Here is a 26,608-nt window from a genome sequence, read left to right as displayed (position 1 = left end):
GAGCAGTGCTGAGCAGAGCAGTGCTGAGCAGAGAGCAGTGCTGAGCTTGGCAGTGTTGAGCAGAGAGCAGTGCTGAGCAGAGAGCAGTGCTGAGCAGAGAGCAGTGCTGAGCAGAGAGCAGTGCTGAGCAGAGCAGAGCAGTGCTGAGCAGAGAGCAGTGCTGAGCAGAGCAGATCAGTGCTGAGCAGAGAGCAGTGCTGAGCAGGGCAGTGCTGAGCTGAGCAGTGCTGAGCAGAGCAGTGCTGAGCAGAGCAGTGCTGAGCAGGGCAGTGCTGAGCAGGGCAGTGCTGAGCAGGGCAGTGCTGAGCAGAGAGCAGTGCTGAGCAGAGCAGTGCTGAGCAGAGAGCAGTGCTGAGCAGAGAGCAGTGCTGAGCAGAGCAGTGCTGAGCAGAGCAGAGCAGTGCTGAGCAGAGAGCAGTGCTGAGCAGAGCAGTGCTGAGCAGAGAGCAGTGCTGAGCAGAGCAGAGCTGAGCAGAGCAGTGCTGAGCAGAGCAGTGCTGAGCAGAGCAGTGCTGAGCAGAGCAGAGCAGTGCTGAGCAGAGAGCAGTGCTGAGGAGCAGAGCAGTGCTGAGCAGAGCAGAGCAGTGCTGGAGCAGAGAGCAGTGCTGAGCAGGCAGTCTGAGCAGAGAGCAGTGCTGGAGGAGCAGAGCAGTGTGGGGGAGCAGAGCAGTGTGGGGGAGCAGAGCAGTGCTGGGGGGAGCAGAGCAGTGTGGAGGAGCAGAGCAGTGCTGAGGAGCAGAGCAGTGCTGGGAGCAGAGCAGTGCTGGAGCAGAGCAGTGCTGAGCGAGAGCAGAGCAGTGCTGAGCAGAGCAGTGCTGAGCAGGGCAGTGCTGAGCAGAGCAGAGCAGTGCTGAGCAGAGCAGTGCTGAGCAGAGCAGAGCAGTGCTGAGCAGAGAGCAGTGCTGAGCAGAGAGCAGTGCTGAGCAGAGAGCAGTGCTGAGCAGAGCAGTGCTGAGCGAGCAGAGCAGTGCTGAGGAGCAGAGCAGTGCTGAGGGCAGTGCTGAGCAGAGCAGTGCTGGGGGAGCAGAGCAGTGCTGGAGGAGCAGAGCAGTGTGGAGGAGCAGAGCAGTGTGGAGGAGCAGAGCAGTGCTGGGGGGAGCAGAGCAGTGCTGGGGGAGCAGAGCAGTGCTGAGCGGCAGTGTGAGCAGAGAGCAGTGCTGAGCAGAGCAGTGTGAGCAGAGCAGTGCTGAGCAGAGAGCAGTGCTGAGCAGCAGAGCAGTGCTGAGCAGGGCAGTGCTGAGCAGAGAGCAGTGCTGAGCAGAGCAGAGCAGTGCTGAGCAGAGAGCAGTGCTGGAGCAGAGCAGTGCTGAGGAGCAGAGCAGTGCTGAGCGAGCAGAGCAGTGCTGGAGGAGCAGAGCAGTGCTGAGCAGAGCAGTGCTGGGGGGAGCAGAGCAGTGCTGAGCAGAGCAGTGTGGAGGAGCAGAGCAGTGCTGGGGGGAGCAGAGCAGTGTGGAGGAGCAGAGCAGTGCTGGAGGAGCAGAGCAGTGCTGGAGGAGCAGAGCAGTGCTGGAGGAGCAGAGCAGTGCTGGAGGAGCAGAGCAGTGTGGAGGAGCAGAGCAGTGCTGGAGGAGCAGAGCAGTGCTGGAGCAGAGAGCAGTGCTGAGCAGAGCAGAGCAGTGCTGAGCAGAGAGCAGTGCTGAGCAGAGCAGTGCTGAGCAGAGAGCAGTGCTGAGCAGAGAGCAGTGCTGAGCAGAGCAGAGCAGTGCTGAGCAGAGAGCAGTGCTGAGCTGGGCAGTGTTGAGCAGAGAGCAGTGCTGAGCAGAGCAGAGGGCATTTCCTGCCTCTGAGGCAAGGTGTGGGATTAACTCAGAGCCATTGTCTGAATTTCCCTAGAGTCTGCAATCCCAAAGAACCCCAAACCCTCATCACCCCTTTGCCAGCACGCCTGGGCTACAGAAGGCTCCAACACACTGAACAGAGCCCAGAGGCTGGGAAACACTTCTCTCAACCGGGTGATGCCTGGGGGTGGAAGGGGCTGAGCAGCTGGGCTGGCCTCTGTGTTGTGAGACATTCATTCATGGAACCCTGGAGTTGTTTGGGTTGGAAAAGCCCTCAACAATCACAGAGTCCAACCATCACCCCAGCACTACCATGGCCATCATCCATGTCCCAAAGTGTCATGGCCACACCCTTCTTGAACATCTCCAGGGATGGGGACAAGGGCAGTGGTACAGTTGGAAAGGGAACTTTAGCCTGGTCCCTGACTGCAAAGCCTGAAAGGAAATGACCTTTGGATACAAAAGGAGAATAATGCTAAGGTCAGTAGAACTCCTTGGGAGTTCTTGGGACAGAGAGCAGAGGCATAAACAGTTCTCTTCTCCTGTTGCTTCTGCTTGCAACTTCTCTCTCTCTCCCATGGCCTTGCCAGGGGATCTCTGTTTTGACTACTGTGTGAGGTAGACGGAAGGAGGGAAGGAGTGGGGGAGGAGGTGAACAGATCCCCTGGATCCATCCAGGAGGGGCTGAGGAGTTTCTGTGTTGTTTATTGTAACTCTGTTGTACATATCTGTTGTATATTGGGTGCATATTCATAGCATTTCATACCTCTGGATTGTAGTTTGCTTGTAAATAGAGCTTCATTTGCTTCCAGCCCAAACTGAGCTGCTCTCAGCAATTCATTTTGGGGGTAGTTTTCTCCACATTATTTGGGGGTAATTTCAACCCACCACAGGCAGTAAATTTAAAAGGAGCTGTGTCTTTAAGGATGCAGGAAAGAAACCAAGCATTAGCTGGTGGGCAGGGGCTGACAGCAGGTGTAGCTACTCTGACTTACTGTACAGACACAGAAATCTCTGCCCTGACTTCCAGGAATTACCCCCTGGCATCTGCTCCCTGCAGAACTGGAATGAAACAAACCTCTTGGTGGTCTTTGCTACACGGGATTAAGGACCCAGATTTCACAGCTCACAGGATGTTAGGGGTTGGAAGGGACCTCTGGAGATCTTCCAGTCCATAGAATCCAGCACAGATCCCACAGGAACACATCCAGACAGGGCTGGAAAGGCTCTCGAGAAGAAGACTCCACAACCTCCCTGGGCAGCCTGCTCCAGGGCTCCCTGACTCAACTTCTCTACCTTCCTCTTATTTCAGGTTTCTGAAATACCCTCCAGACCTGCCTGGGCTACAACAGGCAGCACAGGGAGCTGCCTCACTGGCACACAGCACAGACCACCTGCAGGAAGAGATTTTATTATGGATGCCATGCAGAGAGAGAGTCTTCTTTTTTTTTTTTTTTTTGTTTGTTTTTTTAACCTGAAGTGCTTACATGAAGAGCCCCAGAGCTGCTGGGTGGCCCTCAGTCTGCAGGACACGACAGTGGCTGCACACCCTTCAGCTCCAGAGCTTTGCTGAAGTTCATCTCCTGAGGCTTAGCAGTGCCCTTGGTGAGCTTCAGGAATCGAATGCAGCCTTTGAAATGGATGTTGGTGGTCAGCCCAAACTGGGTCACACCATCTGAAGGAGAAGAACAAAGAGGCAGAAGGTGAGCTGTTAGTTGGAGCTGGTCCTTGTTAGTTCTTCCAGAGTCCTGCAGGAGAAGAGATGTTCCCAGCAGTGGTTTATTAGCTCTTTACTAAAGAAATGGCAAACATGATGAAGGGATGTGCTAAATGTCTGTGTCAGGGGTGCCAATGGAGGCTTCTTCCCCTTGTCTGCCCCAGGATGACACTGGCAGAACCTGAACACAGAGTCACAGAATCACAGAATCAACATTCAGGTTGGAAGAGACCCTCAGGATCACCAAGTCCATCCCAGAACCCTACTGTGCAAGGGTCACCCCTGAACCATAGCCCCAAGCACCACATCCAAACCAACTTGAAACACCTCCAGGCTTGGGGACTCCACCACCTCCCTGGGCAGCACATTCCAGTCCCTGACCACTCTTGCCATGAAAAAATGTTTCCTACTGTCCAGTCTAAACTACCCAGAGGCAGCTTGAGGCTGTTCCCTCTTGTTCTGTCACTAATTCCCTGTGAGCAGAACCCAGCACCAACCTCTCCACAACCTCCTTTCAGGGAGCTGGAGACAGCCAGGAGGTCTCTCCTCAGCCTCCTCTGTTTCACACTAACCATCCCCAGCTCCTTCAGTCTCTCATCAGATTTATTCTCCAGGCCCTTCACAGCTTCCTTGCCCTCCTCTGCCCTGGCCCCAGCACCTCCACATCTCTCTTGGATTGAGTGCCCAAACCTGGACACAGCACTCCAGGTGTGACCTCCCCAGAGCTGAGTCCCAGGGGACAATCCCCTCCCTGCTCCTGCTGGACACAGCATTGCTGATCCCAGCCAGGAGGCCTTTGGCTTTCTTGGCCACCTGGACATGTTTCAGCTGCTGCTGCAAACCATGCAGCCCAGATATGGGACATAGAAGACATGAAGGGAAATGGCCAAAGGATGCATACACAGACTCATGGAATGGTTTGGGCTGGAAGGGACCTTCAAGATCATCCAGTTCCAACCCCCCTGCCATGGGCAGGGACACCTCCAGCACTCCCAGAGCTGCTCTCTAACCTGTACTGGTCCATGGGGTTGTTCTTCCCCAGGTGCAGGACCCTACACTTGTCCTGGCTGAATTCCTCTGGGTTTCTCCCGGCAAAGCTCTCCAGCCTGGCCAGGTCACACTGCATGGCAGCACAGCCTGGGGGGTGTCAGGCACTGCTCAGCAAATCTGCTGACAGTGCCCTCTGGGCCCTCACTTTGCACTGTTCCTGCAGCCAGGGGAAGCCTGAGGAGGGCTGGGGAATCCCAACACTAATTTGACACCATCCCATCACACTGCTCTTTGAAAGTCATGATGAGGCAATCTTCAAACACATCTTAGAACCATAGAATTGTCAGGGTTGGAAGGGACCTCAAGGCTCAGCCAGTTCCAACCCCCCTGCCATGGCCAGGGACACCTCACACTACAGCAAGTTGCTCACAGCCACATCCAGCCTGGCTGCAAAAACCTCCAGGCTTCCACCACCTCCCTGGGCAACCTGTTCCAGTCTCTCACCACCCTCATGAGGAAGAACTTCTTCCTAACATCTAATCTGAATCTCCCCACTTCCAGCTTTATTCCATTCCCCCCAGTCCTATCACTCCCTGACACCCTCAAAAGTCCCTCCCCAGCTTTCTTGTAGCCCCCTTCAGATCCTGGAAGGCCATCCTGGATGAGCTAGGCTGGACAGCAAGAGACATGTGAGGCGTTCAGCTGCGCTTGTAGGGTTGTTAAATCCCTGCTGTGGGGTCCAGAACAAGACACTAACTCCATCTGCAATGCTTCTTTAGGGCTAGAATCTGTTTTTTTGTTGTTATAAAATGGCTGTTTTCCTTCTGACACAAAGCTGTTGATAATCACTGTGACTGCTCTACAACTCTCATAGCTTAGCATCAAGAGTAGCTTTGGAAAGGTTCTGAAGCTTGAGAGAAGGACCTTTTGGAGGCACTGTACCACACATTGCATGGGGGACAACATCTGGCTGAGAAACAACTGCCAGGTCTCCTCTCCCTAGGATCAGGTGACAGGACAAGAGGAACTGGCCTGAAATTGTGCCAGGGGAGGGTTAGGTTGGAGACGAGGAAAAATTTCTTTGCTGCAAGAGTGGTCAGGGATTGGCAGAGGCTGCCCAGGGAGGTGGTGGAGTCCCCATCCCTGGAGGTGTTCCAGAAAGGTGTGGCCGTGGCACCTGGGGCCAGGGTTTGGTGGCCGTGGTGGTGCTGGGTTAAGAATTGGGTTCAATGATCTTAAAAGTCTTTTCCAACTGAAACAATTCTGTGATTCTCTAACTATCAGCAGGGGATTGGAACTGGATGGCCTTTAAGGTCCTTTCCAACTGAAAGCAATCTATGAATCCACTCCAGAGGCATCTTGCCCTCAGCTCTCACCAGAGCAAACCCACACTGCAAACACTTTTTTGTTAACAAACTTGAGGGAAACTTTGATCATCAATGAAATAAGATCATTGCTTTGCAAACATCTTAGCTGTGTCTCCAGAAAGGAAATTTCTACTAGATAAACTTATTGATTGTCCATGAGCAGATGGATTCTGACATTCATTATCAGCTTAGTGGAAGATGAAGAGCTCTGGATGCTGTTCACTTACCTCTGCATGAAGCCAATTCTCTCAAGGGCTTCCAGAGAACTGAGTAGAAAATATCTTTTTTTTTTTCCTTTAAAACCCACCAGAGTAGGAGAAGATATGAATCAGAAAGCGATGGTCTCCCCTCACAGAACACATTTAGTTCGAAGAGACTTCCAAGCTCATCCAGGCCAACCCTCGACGCAGCACCGAAGGGTCAGCACTAAACCATGTCCCTAAGCACCAGGTCCATGCTGCTTGAACATCCCCAGGGGATGGTCACAGGATCACAGAGCACAGCTCACAGATCACAGATGTTAGGGGTTGGAAGGGACCTCTGGAGATCTTCCAGTCCAACCCCCTGCCAGAGCAGGACCAGAGAATCCAGCACAGGGCACACAGGAACACATCCAGGCAGGGCTGGAAAGGCTCCAGAGAAGGAGACTCCACAACCTCTCTGGGCAGCCTGCTCCAGGGCTCTGGGACCCTCACACTGAAGAAGTTCCTCCTCATGGTGAGGTGAAACCTCCTGTGCTGGAGTCTCCATCCCTTGCCTCTTGTCCTATCCCAGGGTGCAACTGAGCAGAGCCTGTCCCTGTCCCCTCCCTCTTGCCCCCCAGCCCTCAGACATTGATAAACATTTATTAAATCCCCTCTCAGTCTTCTCTCCAGACCAAACAGCCCCAGGGCTCTCAGCCTCTCTTCCAGTCCCTTCAGCATCCTGGTAGCTCTCCCTTGGGCTCTCTCTAGTAGATCCCTGTCCCTCTTGACCTGGGGAGCCCAGAACTGGATGGTGACTCCAGCACTGCCCTGGGCAGCCTCTTCCAATGTCTGAGAGCCCTTCCAGTGCAGAAATATTTCCTGAGCTCCAGCCTGAGCCTCCCTTGGTGCAGCTTGGAACCATTTCCTCTGCTCCTGTCTCTTGCCACCAAGGAGCAGAGGCTGCTCCCTCCTCACTCCAACCTCCCTTCAGGGAGCTGCAGAGAGCAATGAGGTCTCCCTCAGCCTCTTCTCTGTGAACTGTTGTCCACAGTCCCTCAAGTGTTGCAGGCTGATTTACACACAGAGTGCCCTGGTCCCAGGAGCATGGAGCCATCCTTCAGTTAAATTTCAGCTTGCCAAATGCTGTTGCTATTCAAATGTAACTACTCTGCTGCTGCTGCTGCTGCTAAACAGAACCTTTTAAGAGGGAGCCTGTGGGCAGCAGAAGGCAGAAAGTTTGACTGCTCCTCTGTGACACTGCCTGCATGTGAAACTGGGCAGGGGGTGCTGGGAATCATGGAATCAGAGAACAGCTGAGGTTTGAGGAGACCTTTGAGATCCATAGATTCATTCACAGAAGGGGTTAGGTTGGAAGGGACCTTCAAGCTCATCCAGTTCCAACCCCTGCCATGGGCAGGGACACCTCCCACCAGCACAGCTTGCTCAAGGCCTCATCCAGCCTGGCCTTGAACACCTCCAGGGAGGAAGCACATCCACAGCCTTTCTGTTCTAGTTGCCCAGAGCTCACAACCACACTACTGCTACTAAGCCACTAACACTGAACCACATCCCTCAGCACCACATCCAAACACCCTGTGTACACCTCCAGAGATGGTGTCTCCAGCACCTCCCTGGGCAGCCTGTGCCAGAACCCTTGCTGAGAAGAAATTGTTCCTAATCTCCAACCTGAACCTCCCCTGGCCCAGCCTGAGGCCATTTCCTCATGTCTGTCACTTGTCACATGTGTGAAGAGACCAACCCCCACCAAGTGGAGCCCCTAGGTGCTCCGTGTTCTGCAATGGAGCAGGACACAGATGCAAGCTCCTACAACAGCTGGCACACAGCTGGACAGCCTCACCCACTCCCTCTAGCACAGCACCTGGAGGGCATGGAAAACAGTCCTGAGGCAGTGCTGCTGCTGGAGTAGAAGAAAAGCCTCACTGGTGTGGGCAGTGCTCACCAGGGTATCCTCCAACAAAGAGAGGGTCGTTGGTATCTGCTGAGCTGGAGGCTGTGTTTGGGCTGCTCCCATCCACCTGGCTGCCATCCACAGTCAGCTCCAAACGGTGCTTGATCTTCTTTGCCACCACCTTGTGCCACTGCCCATCACACAGCCTGCCTGGGGCCGCAGGCTCATGGACAGCAGAGAACCTGCCTGCGCCGTTGTCCACGTGGAACATCACCTGGGGAGAGCGGCAAGGGAGTCAGCTGCCCCTCAAAACAGCTCCCCAGCTGGAGGCTGGCCCTTGGCCTTTGAACTTAAGGTCAAGATGCTCTGACTGCATGCTCTGAAGCTCTCATTTAAGGCTTGCTGTGCCTCTGGGGCCTGGGTTATGTCAGTCAGATAAACACTAATGGCAGTACTCAGGACTGTGGTAGAGCTTTTCATTTTTCATGGAATCATAGAAGGATAGAATGGACTGGGCCAGAAGGGACCTCCAAAGCTCATCCAGTCCAGCCCCGCTGCAGTCAGCAGGGACATCCCCAACTAGATCAGGCTGCCCAGGACCTCATTAAGTCTTACCTTGAATATCTCCATGGAAGGAGCCTCAACCACCTCCCTGGGCAACCTGTTCCAGTCTTCCACCACCCTCATAGTGATTTTTCCATTGTTTTGTCTTCATTTTGGGATCACCACCCCACCCCAAGCTCATCAGAGTGATAGGTAATGGAATCAGAGAATCATGGAATGGTTTTGGTTGGAAAAGACTCTGAAATCCTTGGCTCCAACTGCTTGCCAGATACCTGAATGGTTTTCCAGGCTGTGAAGTACAAGATCTACACAGGAAGCTGGCAAACCACGGACAAAGCTGTCCTCAGGACTTGCCCTACTCTCACAAATGATGTGGCAGTTTTAGGAGACTTGGTTACTTAATCTTTTAAAAGAGCTTTGTAAAAGCCTCTTGATGTAAAGGAAAGGGCAAATGCTGGATACAGGAAGAAATTGCTGGCTTAGGAGAAACTTCTTTCAAGTGAGGGTGGTGAGACACTGGAACAGGTTGCCCAGGGAGGTTGTGAATGCCCCCTCCCTGGAGGTGCTCAAGGCCAGGCTGGATGAGGCCTTGAGTAACCTGAGCTGATGGGAAGTGTCCCTGCCCATGGCAGGGGTTGGAACTGGATGAGCTTTGAGGTCCCTTCCAACCCAAACCACTTATGATTCCATGACTCTGATAATGGTCAAGACACCCTGGGGTAGTAACCCTGCATTCAGACCCCCTGGGGTAGTAACTCTGCATTCAGACACCCTGGGGTAGTAACCCTGCATTCAGACACCCTGGGTTAGTAACCCTGCATTCAGACCCCCTGGGGTAGTAACTCTGCATTCAGACCCCCTGGGTTAGAAACCCTGCATTCAGACCCCCTGGGTTAGTAACTCTGCATTCAGACCCCCTGGAGTAGTAACCCTGCATTCAGACCCCCTGGGTTAGTAACCCTGCATTCGGACCCCCTGGGGTAGTAACTCTGCATTCAGACCCCCTGGGGTAGTAACCCTGCATTCAGACCCCCTGGGGTAGTAACTCTGCATTCAGACCCCCTGGGGTAGTAACCCTGCATTCAGACCCCCTGGGGTAGTAACCCTGCATTCAGACACCCTGGAGTAGTAACCCTGCATTCAGACCCCCTGGGGTAGTAACCCTGCATTCCCGGAGACGCACACCCTGGGGTAGTAACTCTGCATTCAGACACCCTGGGGTAGTAACCCTGCATTCAGACCCCCTGGGGTAGTAACCCTGCATTCAGACACCCTGGGGTAGTAACTCTGCATTCAGACACCCTGGGGTAGTAACCCTGCATTCAGACCCCCTGGGGTAGTAACCCTGCATTCAGACCCCCTGGGGTAGTAACCCTGCATTCAGACACCCTGGGGTAGTAACTCTGCATTCAGACCCCTGGGGTAGTAACCCTGCATTCAGACCCCCTGGGTAGTAACCCTGCATTCAGACCCCCTGGGGTAGTAACCCTGCATTCAGACCCCCTGGGGTAGTAACCCTGCATTCAGACCCCCTGGGGTAGTAACTCTGCATTCAGACACCCTGGGGTAGTAACTCTGCATTCAGACCCCCTGGGGTAGTAACCCTGCATTCAGACCCCCTGGGGTAGTAACTCTGCATTCAGACACCCTGGGGTAGTAACCCTGCATTCAGACCCCCTGGGGTAGTAACCCTGCATTCAGACCCCCTGGAGTAGTAACCCTGCATTCAGACCCCCTGGGGTAGTAACCCTGCATTCAGACCCCCTGGGGTAGTAACCCTGCATTCAGACCCTCTGGGGTAGTAACCCTGCATTCAGACACCCTGGGTAGTAACCCTGCATTCCGACCCCCTGGAGTAGTAACCCTGCATTCAGACCCCCTGGGGTAGTAACCCTGCATTCAGACCCCCTGGGGTAGTAACCCTGCATTCAGACACCCTGGGGTAGTAACTCTGCATTCGGACCCCCTGGGGTAGTAACCCTGCATTCGGACCCCCTGGGTTAGTAACTCTGCATTCAGACCCCCTGGAGTAGTAACCCTGCATTCAGACCCCCTGGGGTAGTAACCCTGCATTCAGACCCCCTGGGGTAGTAACCCTGCATTCAGACCCCCTGGAGTAGTAACCCTGCATTCAGACCCCCTGGGGTAGTAACCCTGCATTCAGACCCCCTGGGTAGTAACCCTGCATTCAGACCCCCTGGGGTAGTAACCCTGCATTCAGACACCCTGGGGTAGTAACTCTGCATTCAGACACCCTGGGGTAGTAACCCTGCATTCAGACCCCCTGGAGTAGTAACCCTGCATTCAGACCCCCTGGGGTAGTAACCCTGCATTCAGACACCCTGGGGTAGTAACCCTGCATTCAGACACCCTGGGGTAGTAACCCTGCATTCAGACCCCCTGGAGTAGTAACCCTGCATTCGGACCCCCTGGGTTAGTAACCCTGCATTCAGACACCCTGGAGTAGTAACCCTGCATTCAGACCCCCTGGAGTAGTAACCCTGCATTCAGACCCCCTGGGGTAGTAACCCTGCATTCAGACCCCCTGGCTTAGTAACTCTGCATTCAGACCCCCTGGGGTAGTAACCCTGCATTCAGACCCCCTGGCTTAGTAACCCTGCATTCAGACACCCTGGGGTAGTAACCCTGCATTCAGACCCCCTGGGGTAGTAACCCTGCATTCGGACACCCTGGGGTAGTAACCCTGCATTCAGACACCCTGGAGTAGTAACCCTGCATTCGGACACCCTGGGGTAGTAACCCTGCATTCAGACCCCCTGGAGTAGTAACCCTGCATTCAGACCCCCTGGGTTAGTAACCCTGCATTCAGACACCCTGGAGTAGTAACCCTGCATTCGGACCCCCTGGGGTAGTAACTCTGCATTCAGACACCCTGGGTAGTAACCCTGCATTCAGACCCCCTGGGGTAGTAACCCTGCATTCAGACCCCCTGGGGTAGTAACCCTGCATTCAGACCCCCTGGAGTAGTAACCCTGCATTCAGACCCCCTGGGTAGTAACCCTGCATTCAGACCCCTGGGGTAGTAACCCTGCATTCAGACCCCCTGGAGTAGTAACCCTGCATTCAGACCCCCTGGGGTAGTAACCCTGCATTCAGACACCCTGGGTAGTAACCCTGCATTCAGACCCCCTGGGTTAGTAACCCTGCATTCAGACCCCCTGGGGTAGTAACCCTGCATTCAGACCCCTGGGTAGTAACCCTGCATTCAGACCCCCTGGGGTAGTAACCCTGCATTCAGACCCCCTGGGGTAGTAACCCTGCATTCAGACCCCCTGGGGTAGTAACCCTGCATTCAGACCCCCTGGAGTAGTAACCCTGCATTCAGACCCCCTGGGTTAGTAACCCTGCATTCAGACACCCTGGGGTAGTAACCCTGCATTCAGACCCCCTGGGGTAGTAACTCTGCATTCAGACCCCCTGGGTTAGTAACCCTGCATTCAGACCCCCTGGAGTAGTAACCCTGCATTCAGACCCCCTGGGGTAGTAACCCTGCATTCAGACCCCCTGAGTTAGTAACCCTGCATTCAGACCCCCTGGGGTAGTAACCCTGCATTCAGACACCCTGGAGTAGAAACCCTGCATTCAGACCCCCTGGGGTAGTAACTCTGCATTCAGACCCCCTGGGATAGTAACCCTGCATTCAGACCCCCTGGGGTAGTAACCCTGCATTCAGACACCCTGGGGTAGTAACCCTGCATTCGGACCCCCTGGGGTAGTAACCCTGCATTCAGACCCCCTGGGGTAGTAACCCTGCATTCAGACACCCTGGAGTAGTAACCCTGCATTCAGACCCCCTGAGGTAGTAACCCTGCATTCAGACCCCCTGGGGTAGTAACCCTGCATTCAGACCCCCTGGGTTAGAAACCCTGCATTCAGACCCCCTGGGGTAGTAACCCTGCATTCAGACCCCCTGGAGTAGTAACCCTGCATTCAGACCCCCTGGGTTAGTAACTCTGCATTCAGACCCCCTGGGGTAGTAACCCTGCATTCAGACCCCCTGGGGTAGTAACCCTGCATTCGGACCCCCTGGGGTAGTAACCCTGCATTCAGACCCCCTGGGGTAGTAACCCTGCATTCAGACCCCCTGGGGTAGTAACCCTGCATTCAGACACCCTGGAGTAGTAACCCTGCATTCAGACCCCCTGGCTTAGTAACTCTGCATTCGGACCCCCTGGCTTAGTAACCCTGCATTCAGACACCCTGGGGTAGTAACCCTGCATTCAGACCCCCTGGAGTAGTAACCCTGCATTCAGACACCCTGGGGTAGTAACCCTGCATTCGGACCCCCTGGGGTAGTAACCCTGCATTCAGACCCCCTGGGGTAGTAACCCTGCATTCAGACCCCCTGGAGTAGTAACCCTGCATTCAGACCCCCTGGGGTAGTAACCCTGCATTCAGACACCCTGGGGTAGTAACCCTGCATTCAGACCCCCTGGGGTAGTAACCCTGCATTCAGACCCCTGGGTAGTAACCCTGCATTCAGACCCCCTGGGGTAGTAACCCTGCATTCAGACCCCCTGGGGTAGTAACCCTGCATTCAGACCCCTGGGGTAGTAACCCTGCATTCAGACCCCCTGGGGTAGTAACCCTGCATTCAGACCCCCTGGGTAGTAACCCTGCATTCAGACCCCCTGGAGTAGTAACCCTGCATTCAGACCCCCTGGGGTAGTAACCCTGCATTCAGACCCCCTGGAGTAGTAACCCTGCATTCAGACCCCCTGGGGTAGTAACCCTGCATTCAGACCCCTGGGTAGTAACCTGCATTCAGACCCCCTGGGGTAGTAACCCTGCATTCAGACACCCTGGGGTAGTAACCCTGCATTCAGACCCCTGGGTAGTAACCTGCATCGACCCTGGGTAGTAACCCTGCATTCAGACCCCCTGGGGTAGTAACCCTGCATTCAGACACCCTGGGGTAGTAACCCTGCATTCGGACCCCCTGGGGTAGTAACCCTGCATTCAGACCCCCTGGGGTAGTAACCCTGCATTCAGACCCCCTGGAGTAGTAACCCTGCATTCAGACCCCCTGGGGTAGTAACCCTGCATTCAGACCCCCTGGAGTAGTAACCCTGCATTCAGACCCCCTGGGGTAGTAACTCTGCATTCAGACCCCCTGGGTTAGTAACCCTGCATTCAGACCCCCTGGCTTAGTAACTCTGCATTCAGACACCCTGGGGTAGTAACCCTGCATTCAGACCCCCTGGGGTAGTAACCCTGCATTCAGACCCCCTGGAGTCGTAACTCTGCATTCAGACCCCCTGGGGTAGTAACTCTGCATTCAGACACCCTGGGGTAGTAACCCTGCATTCAGACACCCTGGGGTAGTAACTCTGCATTCAGACCCCCTGGGTAGTAACCCTGCATTCAGACCCCCTGGGGTAGTAACTCTGCATTCAGACACCCTGGGTAGTAACCCTGCATTCAGACCCCCTGGGGTAGTAACTCTGCATTCAGACACCCTGGAGTAGTAACCCTGCATTCAGACCCCCTGGGGTAGTAACCCTGCATTCAGACCCCCTGGGGTAGTAACCCTGCATTCAGACACCCTGGAGTAGTAACCCTGCATTCGGACCCCCTGGGGTAGTAACCCTGCATTCAGACCCCCTGGGGTAGTAACCCTGCATTCAGACCCCCTGGGGTAGTAACCCTGCATTCGGACCCCCTGGGGTAGTAACCCTGCATTCAGACCCCCTGGGGTAGTAACCCTGCATTCGGACCCCCTGGGGTAGTAACCCTGCATTCAGACACCCTGGAGTAGTAACCCTGCATTCGGACCCCCTGGGGTAGTAACCCTGCATTCAGACCCCCTGGGGTAGTAACCCTGCATTCAGACCCCCTGGGGTAGTAACTCTGCATTCAGACCCCCTGGAGTAGTAACCCTGCATTCAGACCCCCTGGGGTAGTAACCCTGCATTCAGACACCCTGGGGTAGTATCCCTGCATTCAGACCCCCTGGGTTAGTAACCCTGCATTCAGACCCCCTGGGTAGTAACCCTGCATTCAGACCCCCTGGGTAGTAACCCTGCATTCAGACCCCCTGGGGTAGTAACCCTGCATTCAGACCCCCTGGGTAGTAACCCTGCATTCAGACCCCCTGGGGTAGTAACCCTGCATTCAGACACCCTGGGTAGTAACCCTGCATTCAGACCCCCTGGGGTAGTAACTCTGCATTCAGACCCCCTGGGGTAGTAACCCTGCATTCAGACCCCCTGGGGTAGTAACCCTGCATTCAGACACCCTGGGGTAGTAACACTGCATTCAGACCCCCTGGGGTAGTAACCCTGCATTCAGACACCCTGGAGTAGTAACCCTGCATTCAGACCCCCTGGGGTAGTAACCCTGCATTCAGACCCCCTGGGGTAGTAACCCTGCATTCAGACACCCTGGAGTAGTAACCCTGCATTCAGACCCCCTGGGGTAGTAACCCTGCATTCAGACACCCTGGGGTAGTAACTCTGCATTCAGACCCCCTGGGGTAGTAACCCTGCATTCAGACCCCCTAGGGTAGTAACCCTGCATTCAGACACCCTGGGGTAGTAACCCTGCATTCAGACACCCTGGGGTAGTAACCCTGCATTCAGACCCCCTGGGTAGTAACCCTGCATTCAGACCCCCTGGGGTAGTAACCCTGCATTCAGACCCCTGGGTAGTAACCCTGCATTCAGACCCCCTGGGGTAGTAACCTGCATTCAGACCCCCTGGGGTAGTAACCCTGCATTCAGACACCCTGGGTAGTAACCTGCATTCAGACCCCTGGGGTAGTAACCCTGCATTCAGACACCCTGGGGTAGTAACCCTGCATTCAGACCCCCTGGGTAGTAACCCTGCATTCAGACCCCTGGGGTAGTAACCCTGCATTCAGACCCCCTGGGGTAGTAACCCTGCATTCAGACCCCTGGGGTAGTAACCCTGCATTCAGACCCCTGGGTAGTAACCCTGCATTCAGACCCCTGGGTAGTAACCCTGCATTCAGACCCCCTGGGTAGTAACCCTGCATTCAGACCCCCTGGGGTAGTAACCCTGCATTCAGACACCCTGGGGTAGTAACCCTGCATTCAGACCCCCTGGGGTAGTAACCCTGCATTCGGACCCCCTGGGGTAGTAACCCTGCATTCGGACACCCTGGGGTAGTAACCCTGCATTCAGACCCCCTGGGGTAGTAACCCTGCATTCAGACCCCCTGGGGTAGTAACCCTGCATTCAGACACCCTGGGTTAGTAACTCTGCATTCAGACCCCCTGGGGTAGTAACCCTGCATTCAGACACCCTGGGGTAGTAACTCTGCATTGAGACCCCCTGGAGTAGTAACCCTGCATTCAGACCCCCTGGGGTAGTAACCCTGCATTCAGACACCCTGGGGTAGTAACCCTGCATTCAGACCCCCTGGGGTAGTAACCCTGCATTCAGACCCCCTGGGTAGTAACCCTGCATTCAGACACCCTGGGGTAGTAACTCTGCATTCAGACCCCCTGGGGTAATAACCCTGCATTCAGACCCCCTGGGGTAGTAACCCTGCATTCAGACCCCCTGGGGTAGTAACCCTGCATTCAGACACCCTGGGGTAGTAACTCTGCATTCAGACCCCCTGGGGTAGTAACCCTGCATTCAGACCCCCTAGGGTAGTAACCCTGCATTCAGACACCCTGGGGTAGTAACTCTGCATTCAGACCCCCTGGGGTAGTAACCCTGCATTCAGACCCCCTGGGGTAGTAACCCTGCATTCAGACACCCTGGGGTAGTAACCCTGCATTCGGACCCCCTGGGGTAGTAACCCTGCATTCAGACCCCCTGGGGTAGTAACTCTGCATTCAGACCCCCTGGGTTAGTAACCCTGCATTCAGACCCCCTGGAGTAGTAACCCTGCATTCAGACCCCCTGGGGTAGTAACCCTGCATTCAGACCCCCTGAGTTAGTAACCCTGCATTCAGACCCCCTGGGGTAGTAACCCTGCATTCAGACCCCCTGGGGTAGTAACTCTGCATTCAGACCCCCTGGGGTAGTAACCCTGCATTCAGACACCCTGGGTAGTAACCCTGCATTCAGACACCCTGGAGTAGTAACCCTGCATTCAGACCCCCTGGGTAGTAACCCTGCATTCAGACCCCCTGGGTAGTAACTCTGCATTCGGACCCCCTGGCTTAGTAACCCTGCATTCAGACACCCTGGGGTAGTAACCCTGCATTCAGACACCCTGGAGTAGTAACCCTGCATTCAGACCCCCTGGGGTAGTAACCCTGCATTCAGACCCCCTGGGGTAGTAACTCTGCATTCAGACACCCTGGAGTAGTAACCCTGCATTCAGACCCCCTGGGGTAGTAACCCTGCATTCAGACCCCCTGGGGTAGTAACCCTGCATTCAGACCCCCTGGGGTAGTAACCCTGCATTCAGACACCCTGGGGTAGTAACCCTGCATTCGGACCCCCTGGGTAGTAACCCTGCATTCAGACCCCCTGGGTTAGTAACCCTGCATTCAGACACCCTGGAGTAGTAACCCTGCATTCGGACCCCCTGGGGTAGTAACTCTGCATTCAGACCCCCTGGGGTAGTAACCCTGCATTCAGACACCCTGGGGTAGTAACCCTGCATTCAGACCCCCTGGGGTAGTAACCCTGCATTCAGACCCCCTGGGTAGTAACCCTGCATTCAGACCCCTGGGTAGTAACCCTGCATTCAGACACCCTGGGGTAGTAACCCTGCATTCAGACCCCCTGGGTAGTAACCCTGCATTCAGACCCCCTGGGTAGTAACCCTGCATTCAGACACCCTGGGGTAGTAACCCTGCATTCAGACCCCCTGGGGTAGTAACTCTGCATTCAGACCCCCTGGGGTAGTAACCCTGCATTCAGACACCCTGGGGTAGTAACTCTGCATTCAGACCCCCTGGGTTAGTAACCCTGCATTCAGACACCCTGGAGTAGTAACCCTGCATTCAGACACCCTGGGGTAGTAACTCTGCATTCAGACCCCCTGGGGTAGTAACCCTGCATTCAGACACCCTGGGGTAGTAACCCTGCATTCAGACCCCCTGGGGTAGTAACCCTGCATTCAGACCCCCTGGGTAGTAACCCTGCATTCAGACCCCCTGGGTTAGTAACCCTGCATTCAGACCCCCTGGGTAGTAACCCTGCATTCAGACCCCCTGGGTAGTAACTCTGCATTCAGACCCCCTGGGGTAGTAACCCTGCATTCAGACCCCCTGGGGTAGTAACCCTGCATTCAGACACCCTGGGGTAGTAACCCTGCATTCAGACCCCCTGGGGTAGTAACCCTGCATTCAGACCCCTGGGGTAGTAACTCTGCATTCAGACCCCCTGGGGTAGTAACCCTGCATTCAGACCCCCTGGAGTAGTAACCCTGCATTCAGACACCCTGGGGTAGTAACCCTGCATTCAGACCCCCTGGGGTAGTAACCCTGCATTCAGACCCCCTGGGGTAGTAACCCTGCATTCAGACCCCCTGGGGTAGTAACTCTGCATTCAGACCCCCTGGGGTAGTAACCCTGCATTCAGACACCCTGGTGTAGTAACCCTGCATTCAGACCCCCTGGGGTAGTAACCCTGCATTCAGACACCCTGGGTAGTAACCCTGCATTCAGACCCCTGGGGTAGTAACCCTGCATTCAGACCCCTGGGGTAGTAACTCTGCATTCAGACACCCTGGAGTAGTAACCCTGCATTCAGACCCCCTGGGGTAGTAACCCTGCATTCAGACACCCTGGAGTAGTAACCCTGCATTCAGACCCCCTGGGGTAGTAACCCTGCATTCAGACCCCCTGGAGTAGTAACTCTGCATTCAGACCCCCTGGGGTAGTAACCCTGCATTCGGACACCCTGGGTTAGTAACCCTGCATTCAGACACCCTGGAGTAGTAACCTGCATTCAGACCCCTGGGGTAGTAACCTGCATTCAGACCCCTGGGTAGTAACCTGCATTCGACCCCCTGGGGTAGTAACTCTGCATTCAGACACCCTGGAGTAGTAACCCTGCATTCGGACACCCTGGAGTAGTAACCCTGCATTCAGACACCCTGGGGTAGTAACCCTGCATTCAGACACCCTGGGGTAGTAACCCTGCATTCAGACACCCTGGGGTAGTAACCCTGCATTCATAGCAGCTGTGCTTTCTCAACCCATCTCAGGCAGGAGCCAGGGATGCTCTGCTACTCACTTTCCCATCCACCAGCTCGATCCCAAGCCCATCCATCTTCTGGCTGCTGACTCCCAGGAGGACACCACTCAGCCGTGTGGTACGGAACTCCAATTCCACCAGCAGGTCTGTTCCCACCCTGTAGGCACCAACTTGGAGAGAACAGGGAAGAGTGATGCAGGAAGAAAAGCATTTGGTGCATTTGAACTAATAATCCCCCAAAGAGGGCTGCCAGCAGTGCCAGGGAACAACCTCAGTCCTTTGCATGGGACATCATGGAAGTGACTCCTCTGGTGCCTGTGCTAGGGAGAGACCTTGCTAGCAAGCCTCATTCTCACTGAGACTGACCAGCAGGAGTGGCAAGTATTCGGAGAAACACAGAATGCATCAGGTTGGCCAGATGCAAAGGCCATCTAGTACAACCCCCCTGCACTCAGCAGGAATATCTCCAACTAGATCAGGTTGCTCAGGGTCCCATCAAGTTTGACCTGGAATGTCTCCAGGGATGGAGCCTCCACCACATTCCTGGGCAACCTGTTCCAGTATTTCACCACCCTCATTGTGCAGAAGTTCCTCCTGATGCCCAACCTAAATCTGCCCTGCTCCAGTTTCAAAGCATTGCCCCTTGTCCTAACACTAAAAGCCCTTCTGAACAGTCCCTCCCCAACCTTCTTCCTGTAGGTCCCCTGCAGATATTGAAATGCAGCTCTAACGTCTCCCCAGAGGCTTTTCCTCTGCAGGCTGAAGAGCCATACCTGTCTCAGCCAGTCCCCATAGAGGAGTAGCTACAGCCCTCTGATCATCTTCATGGCCTCCTCTAGACCCTCTCCATCAGGTCCAGGTCTCTCTTGTGTTGAGGGCCCCAGAGTTGGACCCAGCCCTGCAGGTGAGGTGTCCCCAGAGCAGAGGGCAGGATCTCCTCTCTCCAGCTCTGGCCACACTGCTTTGGATGCAGCCCAGGCTGCCCTTGGCCTTCTGTGCTGCCAGTGCCCATTGCTGGCTCCTGTCCAGCCTCTCCCCACCCAGCACTCCCAAGTCCTTCTCTGCAGAGCTGCTCTCAGACTCTGGATTGGCAGCAAGGATTGCATCTCACTTTGCCTCCAGTCATCAGGAATTAGGAAGCACTGGAAGCTTTTGAAAGCAGCATCCTCCCTCTCTCTGGCCACCAGCATCATCCCTGTTGGTTACCTGCTTTGGCATAGCCTGTTCCATCGAAGTATGTCCCTTGCTGTGCAGTGGCAAAGCACTTTCCAACCCTGAAGCTGGAGGTTGGGTTATCCAGGTCCACAGGTGCCTCTGTCATGTGGAAGCCTCTGATGCAGCCATCAATGCTGTAGGTGACCTGCAGGCAGCATTCCAAACAGAAGGTGAAGCTGTGCAGAGGCAGCTGAAAGGCTCAGGGGAAAGGCCTGGAGTGTGTCATCAAGAAGGTCCTGTCCCCTGCTGCTCTGCTGGAGCTGAGCACAGCCTCAGTTTTGCATGGCTGATCCTTGCTGCCTGACTGCCACTGGGATCTAAGCTAGCATTGCATGGCTTCTGAGGGTTGTGAGCTGAGTCACCAGGGTTTGCCTTAATGGAGGGGACCTCAGATAATGCACTGCACCAGGAAACACAGCAAATGCCATCAGCAGAGCAGGCAGCTGATGGCCTCTGCTTTGCCTTCTTCATGGACTGGCTTATGGGCTTTGTGAGGGGGTGAAGATGCAGCTCTCTGGGCTGCTGCTCATCTCACTAAGGCTTCCCCCCTCCCTCCTTTATCACTTTACAATGGGCCTCATGCTGCATGGCAAGACAGAGCTAGTGCAGGTCCACAGCTCCTCCAGTGAACAAAGCCCCCACGCCATGGTGCTTTGTGTTACAGCCACAGACAGGCCTGGTGACCACAGTGACAAGGGCCACTGTGTTAGCCAGGGGATATGCTCAGGTGTATGGAGGTGCCATGTGGGGCAGCCAAAGAAGGGCCACAAGGATGAGCAGAGGGCTGGAGCTGCTCTGCTCTGGAGACAGACTGAGAGAGCTGGGGTTGTGCAGAGAGGAAAGGCCTCAAAGCAGTACTCAGGACCTCCAGCTGTGCAGTGATCCCAGTGGATACAAGCATGTGGATCTTTCTACTTCTCCATGAGAATAACTAACTCTGCTTTACCTAATTTTATAGTTCTTTGTACTAACTGGACTCAGGTAGTGACAGGACTGGGGGGAATGAAAAACAGCTGGAAGTGGGGAGATTCAGGCTGGATAAGGAAGTAGTTCTTCCCCATGAGAGTGGGGAGAGCCTGGAATGGGTTGTCCAGGGAGGTGGTTGAGGCCCCATCCCTGGAGGTGTTTAAGGCCAGGCTGGATGAGGCTCTGGCCAGCCTGATGTAGTGTGAGGTGTCCCTGTCCATGGCAGGGGGGTTGGAACTGGATGAGCCTTGTGGCCCCTTCCAACCCTGACTGATTCTAGGATTCTATGATTCTATGATTCTATGATTCTATGACTCTGGGCCAGATCTTTCCACTGAAAGGCTTTAATGCACCTCCAGTAAAATCCTTTTTTATCCATATTCTTGAGCAGTCTGAAGGAGAAGCAAACCAACACCAACCTGGGAGGACACTGGTACCAATTGCAACCATACTCAAGTTATTCAACAGACCTTGAACAGACTCCTTACCGGCCCAATTCTTCTAGTTGTGTAGTTAATGGGCAGCCCTCCAACATAGAGCATGCCCACCACATCCAGGATATCAGCCTTCTTGGGGCTGACAGTGCTGTTTGAAACACCATCCACTGTGAGGGTCCCTTCCTGCTTGCTTCGGGTGATCTTTACCTGCAAAGGCAGAGAGATGCAATGCACTCACAGAGAGTGTGCTGACAGGACCACAGAGTTATTGAGGCTGGAAAGGACCTCTGAGATCATCCAGCCCAGCCTATGACCTAACACCACCACATCAGCTACACCCTGCCACCAAGTGCCACATCCAAGCTTTTCTTAAACACCTCCAGGGATGGTGACTCCACCACCTCCCTGGGCAGTCCATCCCAGTGCCTGATTGCCCTTTCCATGAGGAATTGCTTCCTAACAGCCAACCCTCCCCTGGCACAGCTTCAGGCCATGCCCTCTCCTCTTGCTGCAAGCTCCCTGGGAGCAGAGCCTGACCCCCACCTGACTACAACTTCCCTTCAGGTAGCTGTAGAGAGTGATAAGGTCCCCCCTGAGCCTCCCCTTGCCCAGGCTGAACACCCCCAGCTCCCTCAGCCTCTCCTCAGCAGCCTTTCCCTCCAGCCCCCTCCCCAGTCTCGTTGCTCTCCTCTGGACCTGCTCCAGCCCCTCAAGATCTCTGCTGCAGTGAGGGGCCCAGAGCTGCACACAGTGCTGGAGGTGAGGCCTCACCAGTGCCCAGCACAGGGCAGAATTCCATCCCTGCTGCTGCTGCCCACACTGCTCCTGACACAAGCCAGGATGCCCTTGGCCTGGGCACACTGCTGGCTCCTGTCCAGCTGCTGTCCCCCAGGTCCCTCTCTGCCAGGCTGCTCTCCAGCCACTCACCCCCAGCTCTAGCCTGCATGGGGTTGTTGTGGCCAAAGGGTAGGAGCCTGCCTTGGCCTTGTTAAACCTCATCCTGTTGGCCTCAGCCCATGGACCCAGCCTGGCCAGGGCTCTCTGCAGCATCCTCCTACCCTCCAGGAGATCCACACTCCCTCCCAACTTGACAACATAGTGCTCCCAGATTGTGCCCAGCCTCACAGGCTGAAACAGGTAGCAGCACAGGAGAACACACCTGTGCAGCAATGTGTAACAGTAAAGGAGAAAGCAATAGCAGTGCTGAGCTCCTCTGCAAGCTTTTGTGCAAGCTTGCTGATCTCAGAGGGCTTTTCCAATTGAAACAATTCTATGGTTCTGTGACTCTGAGACTTCCTTTTAGTAATAGAACCATAGAATTGTTTGGGCTGGAAAAGCCCTCTAAGATCATCCAGTCCAACCACCAGCCCAACACCATCATGGCCATCAAACCATGGCCCCAAGTGCCATGGCCACATGTTTCTGGAACACCTCCAGGGCTGGGGACTCCACCACCTCCCTGAGGAGCCTCTTCCAATTCCTGACCACTCCCATAAGGAGATTTTTTTCCTAATATCCAACCTAAGTCTCCCCTGACACAATTTCAGGCCATTTCCTCTTGAAACTAGGGATAAAAGATCCATCTCCACCTCACTACAAGCTCCTTTCAGCCTCCTCTTCTCCAGAACAAACAATCCTAGGTGCCTCAGCTGCTCCTCACCAGCCCTGTTCTCCAGACTTCATCAGGTTCATTGCCCTTCCCTGGACCTGCTCCAGCACCTCAATGTCTTTCCTGTAGTGAGGGGCCTGATGCCTGCTGATCCTGTCTGGATCAGGAGGCACCATGACTATTATTTATTAGAATTGCTGCAAGGACTTGAGTCCTGTGTCCAGTTCTGGCTTCCTCAGTTTAAGAAGGACATTGAGTGAGATGCTTGAATGTGTCCAGAGAAGGGCAAGGAGGCTGGGGAGGGGTCTGGAGCACAGCCCTGTGAGGAGAGGCTGAGGGAGCTGGGGGTGTTTAGCCTGGAGAAGAGGAGGCTCAGGGGAGACCTCATTGCTGTCTACAACTACCTGAAGGGAGGTTGTAGCCAGGTGGGGGTTGGTCTCTTCTCCCAGGCAACCAGCACCAGAACAAGAGGACACAGTCTCAAGCTGTGCCAGGGGAAGTTCAGGCTGGAGGTGAGGAGAAAGTTCTTCCCAGAAAGAGTAATTGGCCATGGGATGTGCTGCCCAGGGAGGTGGTGGAGTCACCATCCCTGGAGGTGTTCAGAAAAAGCTTGGCTGTGGCAATTGGAGCCAGGGTTTAGTTGTCAGGAGGTGTTAGGGATTAGGCAATAGGTTGGACTTGATGATCTCTGAGGTCTTTTCCAAGCTGGGTGATTCTGTGATTCTGTGACCTGGGCTTTCTTTTAAAAGCTTGGGCATGCCACAGCTTTGTTTGTCCTGGAATGAGGCACCCATTTCAAGCACTGGGAGTAGTAAATGGGACAGCAGTGTGTCCTTGTGGCCAACAAGGCCAATGGTCTCCTGGGATGCATTAAGAAGAGTGTGGCCAGCAGGTCAAGAGAGCTTCCCCTGCCCCTCTGCTCTGCCCTAGTAATGGAATGCTGTATCCAGTTTTGGGCTCCATAGTTCAAGAGGGACAGGGATTTACTAGAGAGTGTTCCATGGAGGCTATGAGGATGGTGAAGGGCCTGGAACATCTGTGTGATGAGGAAAGGCTGAGAGCCCTGGGGATGTTTAGCCTGGAGAAGAGAAGGCTGAGAGGGAGTCTGATCAATGGTTACAAATATCTGAGGGGTGGGGGGCAAGAAGGGGCCAGGCTCTTTGCAGTGGTGTCCTGGGATGGACAGAAAATGGAACCCAGGAAGTTCCACCTCAACATGAAGAGAAACTTCCTTGGTGCAAGGGTGCTGGAGCCCTGGAGCAGGCTGCCCAGAGAGGTTGTGGAGTTTTCTTCACTGCAGACTTTACAACCCCACCTGGATGTGTTCCTGTGTTCCTGCCCTGGGTGACACTACCCTGGCAGGGGGCTGGACTGGATGATCTCTAGAGGTCCCTTCCAACCCCAGCATTCTGTGATGCCATGAGAAGAAGCCTTGCCCTTAGCGTTACAAAGCATTTAGCAGAAGGGAGCCCTGTACCTTGTGCCAGAGGCCATCATTGATCCTGTTGGCAGTCAGTGTGGAGGTGTTGCCACTGCCCAGGTCGTAGCTGAAGTGAGCCAGGCCATCCTTCAGCTGCACTGTGGCAAAGTCAGCATGATTGATGCGGGCCATGTAGAACAGCAAGCCTGAGGCAGCTGCTGTGCGGACCTCAAACTCAATGGTGAGCCTGGAAAGAAAACAGACAGGGAAACAGCCAGACAGGACAGGTGTTCAGAGTCAGGTAGGAGGCACTTTAACTGCTTTATCTTGTTGGGTTCCTCTAAACAAGCCCTCACAGGTAATGGCACATTGTGCTTGCCCATCAGTTGGAGAATAATGTGGCTGTCTGCAGCATGAATGGTTTGGCTTGGAAGGGACCTCAGAGATCATCCAGTTACAGCCCCCCTGCCATGGGCAGGGACACCTCCCACCAGCCCAGGTTGTTCAAGGCCTCATCCAGATTGGCCTTGAACACCTCCAGGGAGGGGACATCCACAGCCTCCCTGGGCAACCTGTTCCAGTGTCTCACCTCCCTCTCTGTCAAGAATTTCTTCCTCATCTCCAGTCTCAATCTCCCCTCTTCCAGCTTAACACATATCTGCTCCCTGACATGTGAGTGTTCATTAGTCCCTGTGCTGTGGAAATACAAAAAAGTGCAACCTTGGCACAGAATTTCAAGAGATAATTCTCAGCTGCAGCTGTAGCTGCTAGAAAACCCCAGCCCTTGTAACATTCCAGTGGTGTTATCCACACACGCAGAGCTCTCAGAGAGGAGGAAGCTGCAGTGACAGCTGGGAAATGTTGGGTTTCTAATGAGCTGCATTGCCTGAAGACAGGCTGCCAAATGTATAAGGATGCAGAGAGAGGATTTCACAGTCAGGATGTGGAACATTCCTTCTGATTTCTTCCAGCAGAAAATGAGGCTGTGGCTCAGGAGCTCTGCTTGGACAGGGCAGTAACACTGAGAGTCTCCCCTGCAGCAAAGGACCTGGGAAGAAGTGATTTAGCTTGCCTGGATGTTAAGGTTGTACAGACCTAGACCAGGCTGAGCTACAAAGTCAGAGCTGATGATATAAACACGAAGGATCATTGTCTGGAAACGATCAGCCCACTGGGTTAGAGATTGCTGTGAGCCATGGCCCTCGTGTGCTAACAGCAGAGATGTGAAACATGCAGTGCAGCATCTTTGCAGGGCCACAGAGATATCAGAGGGCTGGAGAACCTCCCCAGTGGGGACAGGCTGGGAGAGCTGGGGCTGTCCAGCCTGAAGAAGAGAAGGCTCCAGGGAGACCTTAGAGAAGCCTTTCAGTAGCTGGAGGGGGCTACAGGAGAGCTGGGGAGGGACTCTGGACAAGGGCTGGGAGTGACAGGATGAGGGACAATGGTTTTGAGCTGGGAGAGGGGAGACGAAGACTGTTCTGAAGCATTTGTCCTCTGCTCAGAGCAACATCTCTGGATAGCTCTGGCTTGCTCACTTTGGGAGTGTCACCATCTTCAGCAGCTTTTCTGTCTGACTCAGCTCAGAACAAACCCTTGGCCTTTGTGGCTGCTCTGTGTTCTACCTCAGCAAATGTCTTTGCCTTGCCAGTTCAGCTGTGTCCAAATCTGCAGGCAAAGGCAAAATGAAAAGGCTGAGGAAGAGCTGCCAGGCAGTTTGCTGCCTGACTTAGTGAAGGTGTGAGAGAGAGAAGAGTCTGGACTTGACAAGGGCTGAGAGTGACAGGACAAGGGACCATGGCTTTGAGCTGGGAGAGGGGAGATTGAGACTGGAGATGAGGAGTGAGAGTGGTGAGACATTGGAACAGGTTGCCAAGGGAGGCTGTGGCTGCCTCCTTCCTGGAGGTGTTCAAGGCCAGGCAGGCTGGATGAGGCCTCCCCTGGGCTGGTGGGAGGTGTCCCTGCTTGGAACTAGATGATCTTTAAGGTCCTTTCCAACCCAACCCATTCCATGGATCAATGAGAAATAAGTGTGAGGCTGATGGTCTTGTAAAGCACAAGGCAGCAAAAATGCTTAGTGCTGTGCCATGCTCATGTGCTCCTGAGCACAGAGAAGTTAGAGCTTCACAAAGCAGTGGCTGTGTTTCAGTACTCCTCTGCACATCACCATCTCTGTGCACACACTGTCACACTCTAGGAGGGCGATGCCACTTTGCCTGTTTGCTTTGCAAGCTTGATCTTAACTCTTGGAGGAAAAAGATTGATTTGGCTTTTAACTATCAAGTTACTGAAGCTAGAAAGTTCT

General features: G+C 54.4%; 1 protein-coding gene across 1 annotated transcript in view; it reads right to left on the bottom strand.

Moving 5' to 3' along the window:
- Nucleotides 1–3,225: 3,225 nt before the first annotated feature.
- LAMA2 (laminin subunit alpha 2) overlaps nt 3,226–26,608 on the bottom strand; it is a 500,110-nt gene continuing 476,727 nt past the window's right edge. The window contains exons 59-64 of the mRNA XM_054393014.1: nt 24,364–24,553; nt 21,329–21,484; nt 19,866–20,019; nt 18,699–18,829; nt 7,998–8,220; nt 3,226–3,453 (exon numbers count right to left, since the gene is read on the bottom strand). Coding sequence (XP_054248989.1) covers nt 3,296–3,453; nt 7,998–8,220; nt 18,699–18,829; nt 19,866–20,019; nt 21,329–21,484; nt 24,364–24,553 — 1,012 coding nt within the window. The 3' untranslated portion in view covers nt 3,226–3,295. The remainder of the gene's footprint in view (nt 3,454–7,997; nt 8,221–18,698; nt 18,830–19,865; nt 20,020–21,328; nt 21,485–24,363; nt 24,554–26,608) is intronic.

The sequence above is a fragment of the Indicator indicator genome, chromosome 27 (assembly GCF_027791375.1).
Source record: "Indicator indicator isolate 239-I01 chromosome 27, UM_Iind_1.1, whole genome shotgun sequence".
In the NCBI taxonomy this organism is placed as follows: domain Eukaryota; kingdom Metazoa; phylum Chordata; class Aves; order Piciformes; family Indicatoridae; genus Indicator; species Indicator indicator.
The sequence above is the reverse complement of the archived record's forward strand: the minus strand, read 5'-3'. Positions and strand labels throughout refer to the sequence as shown.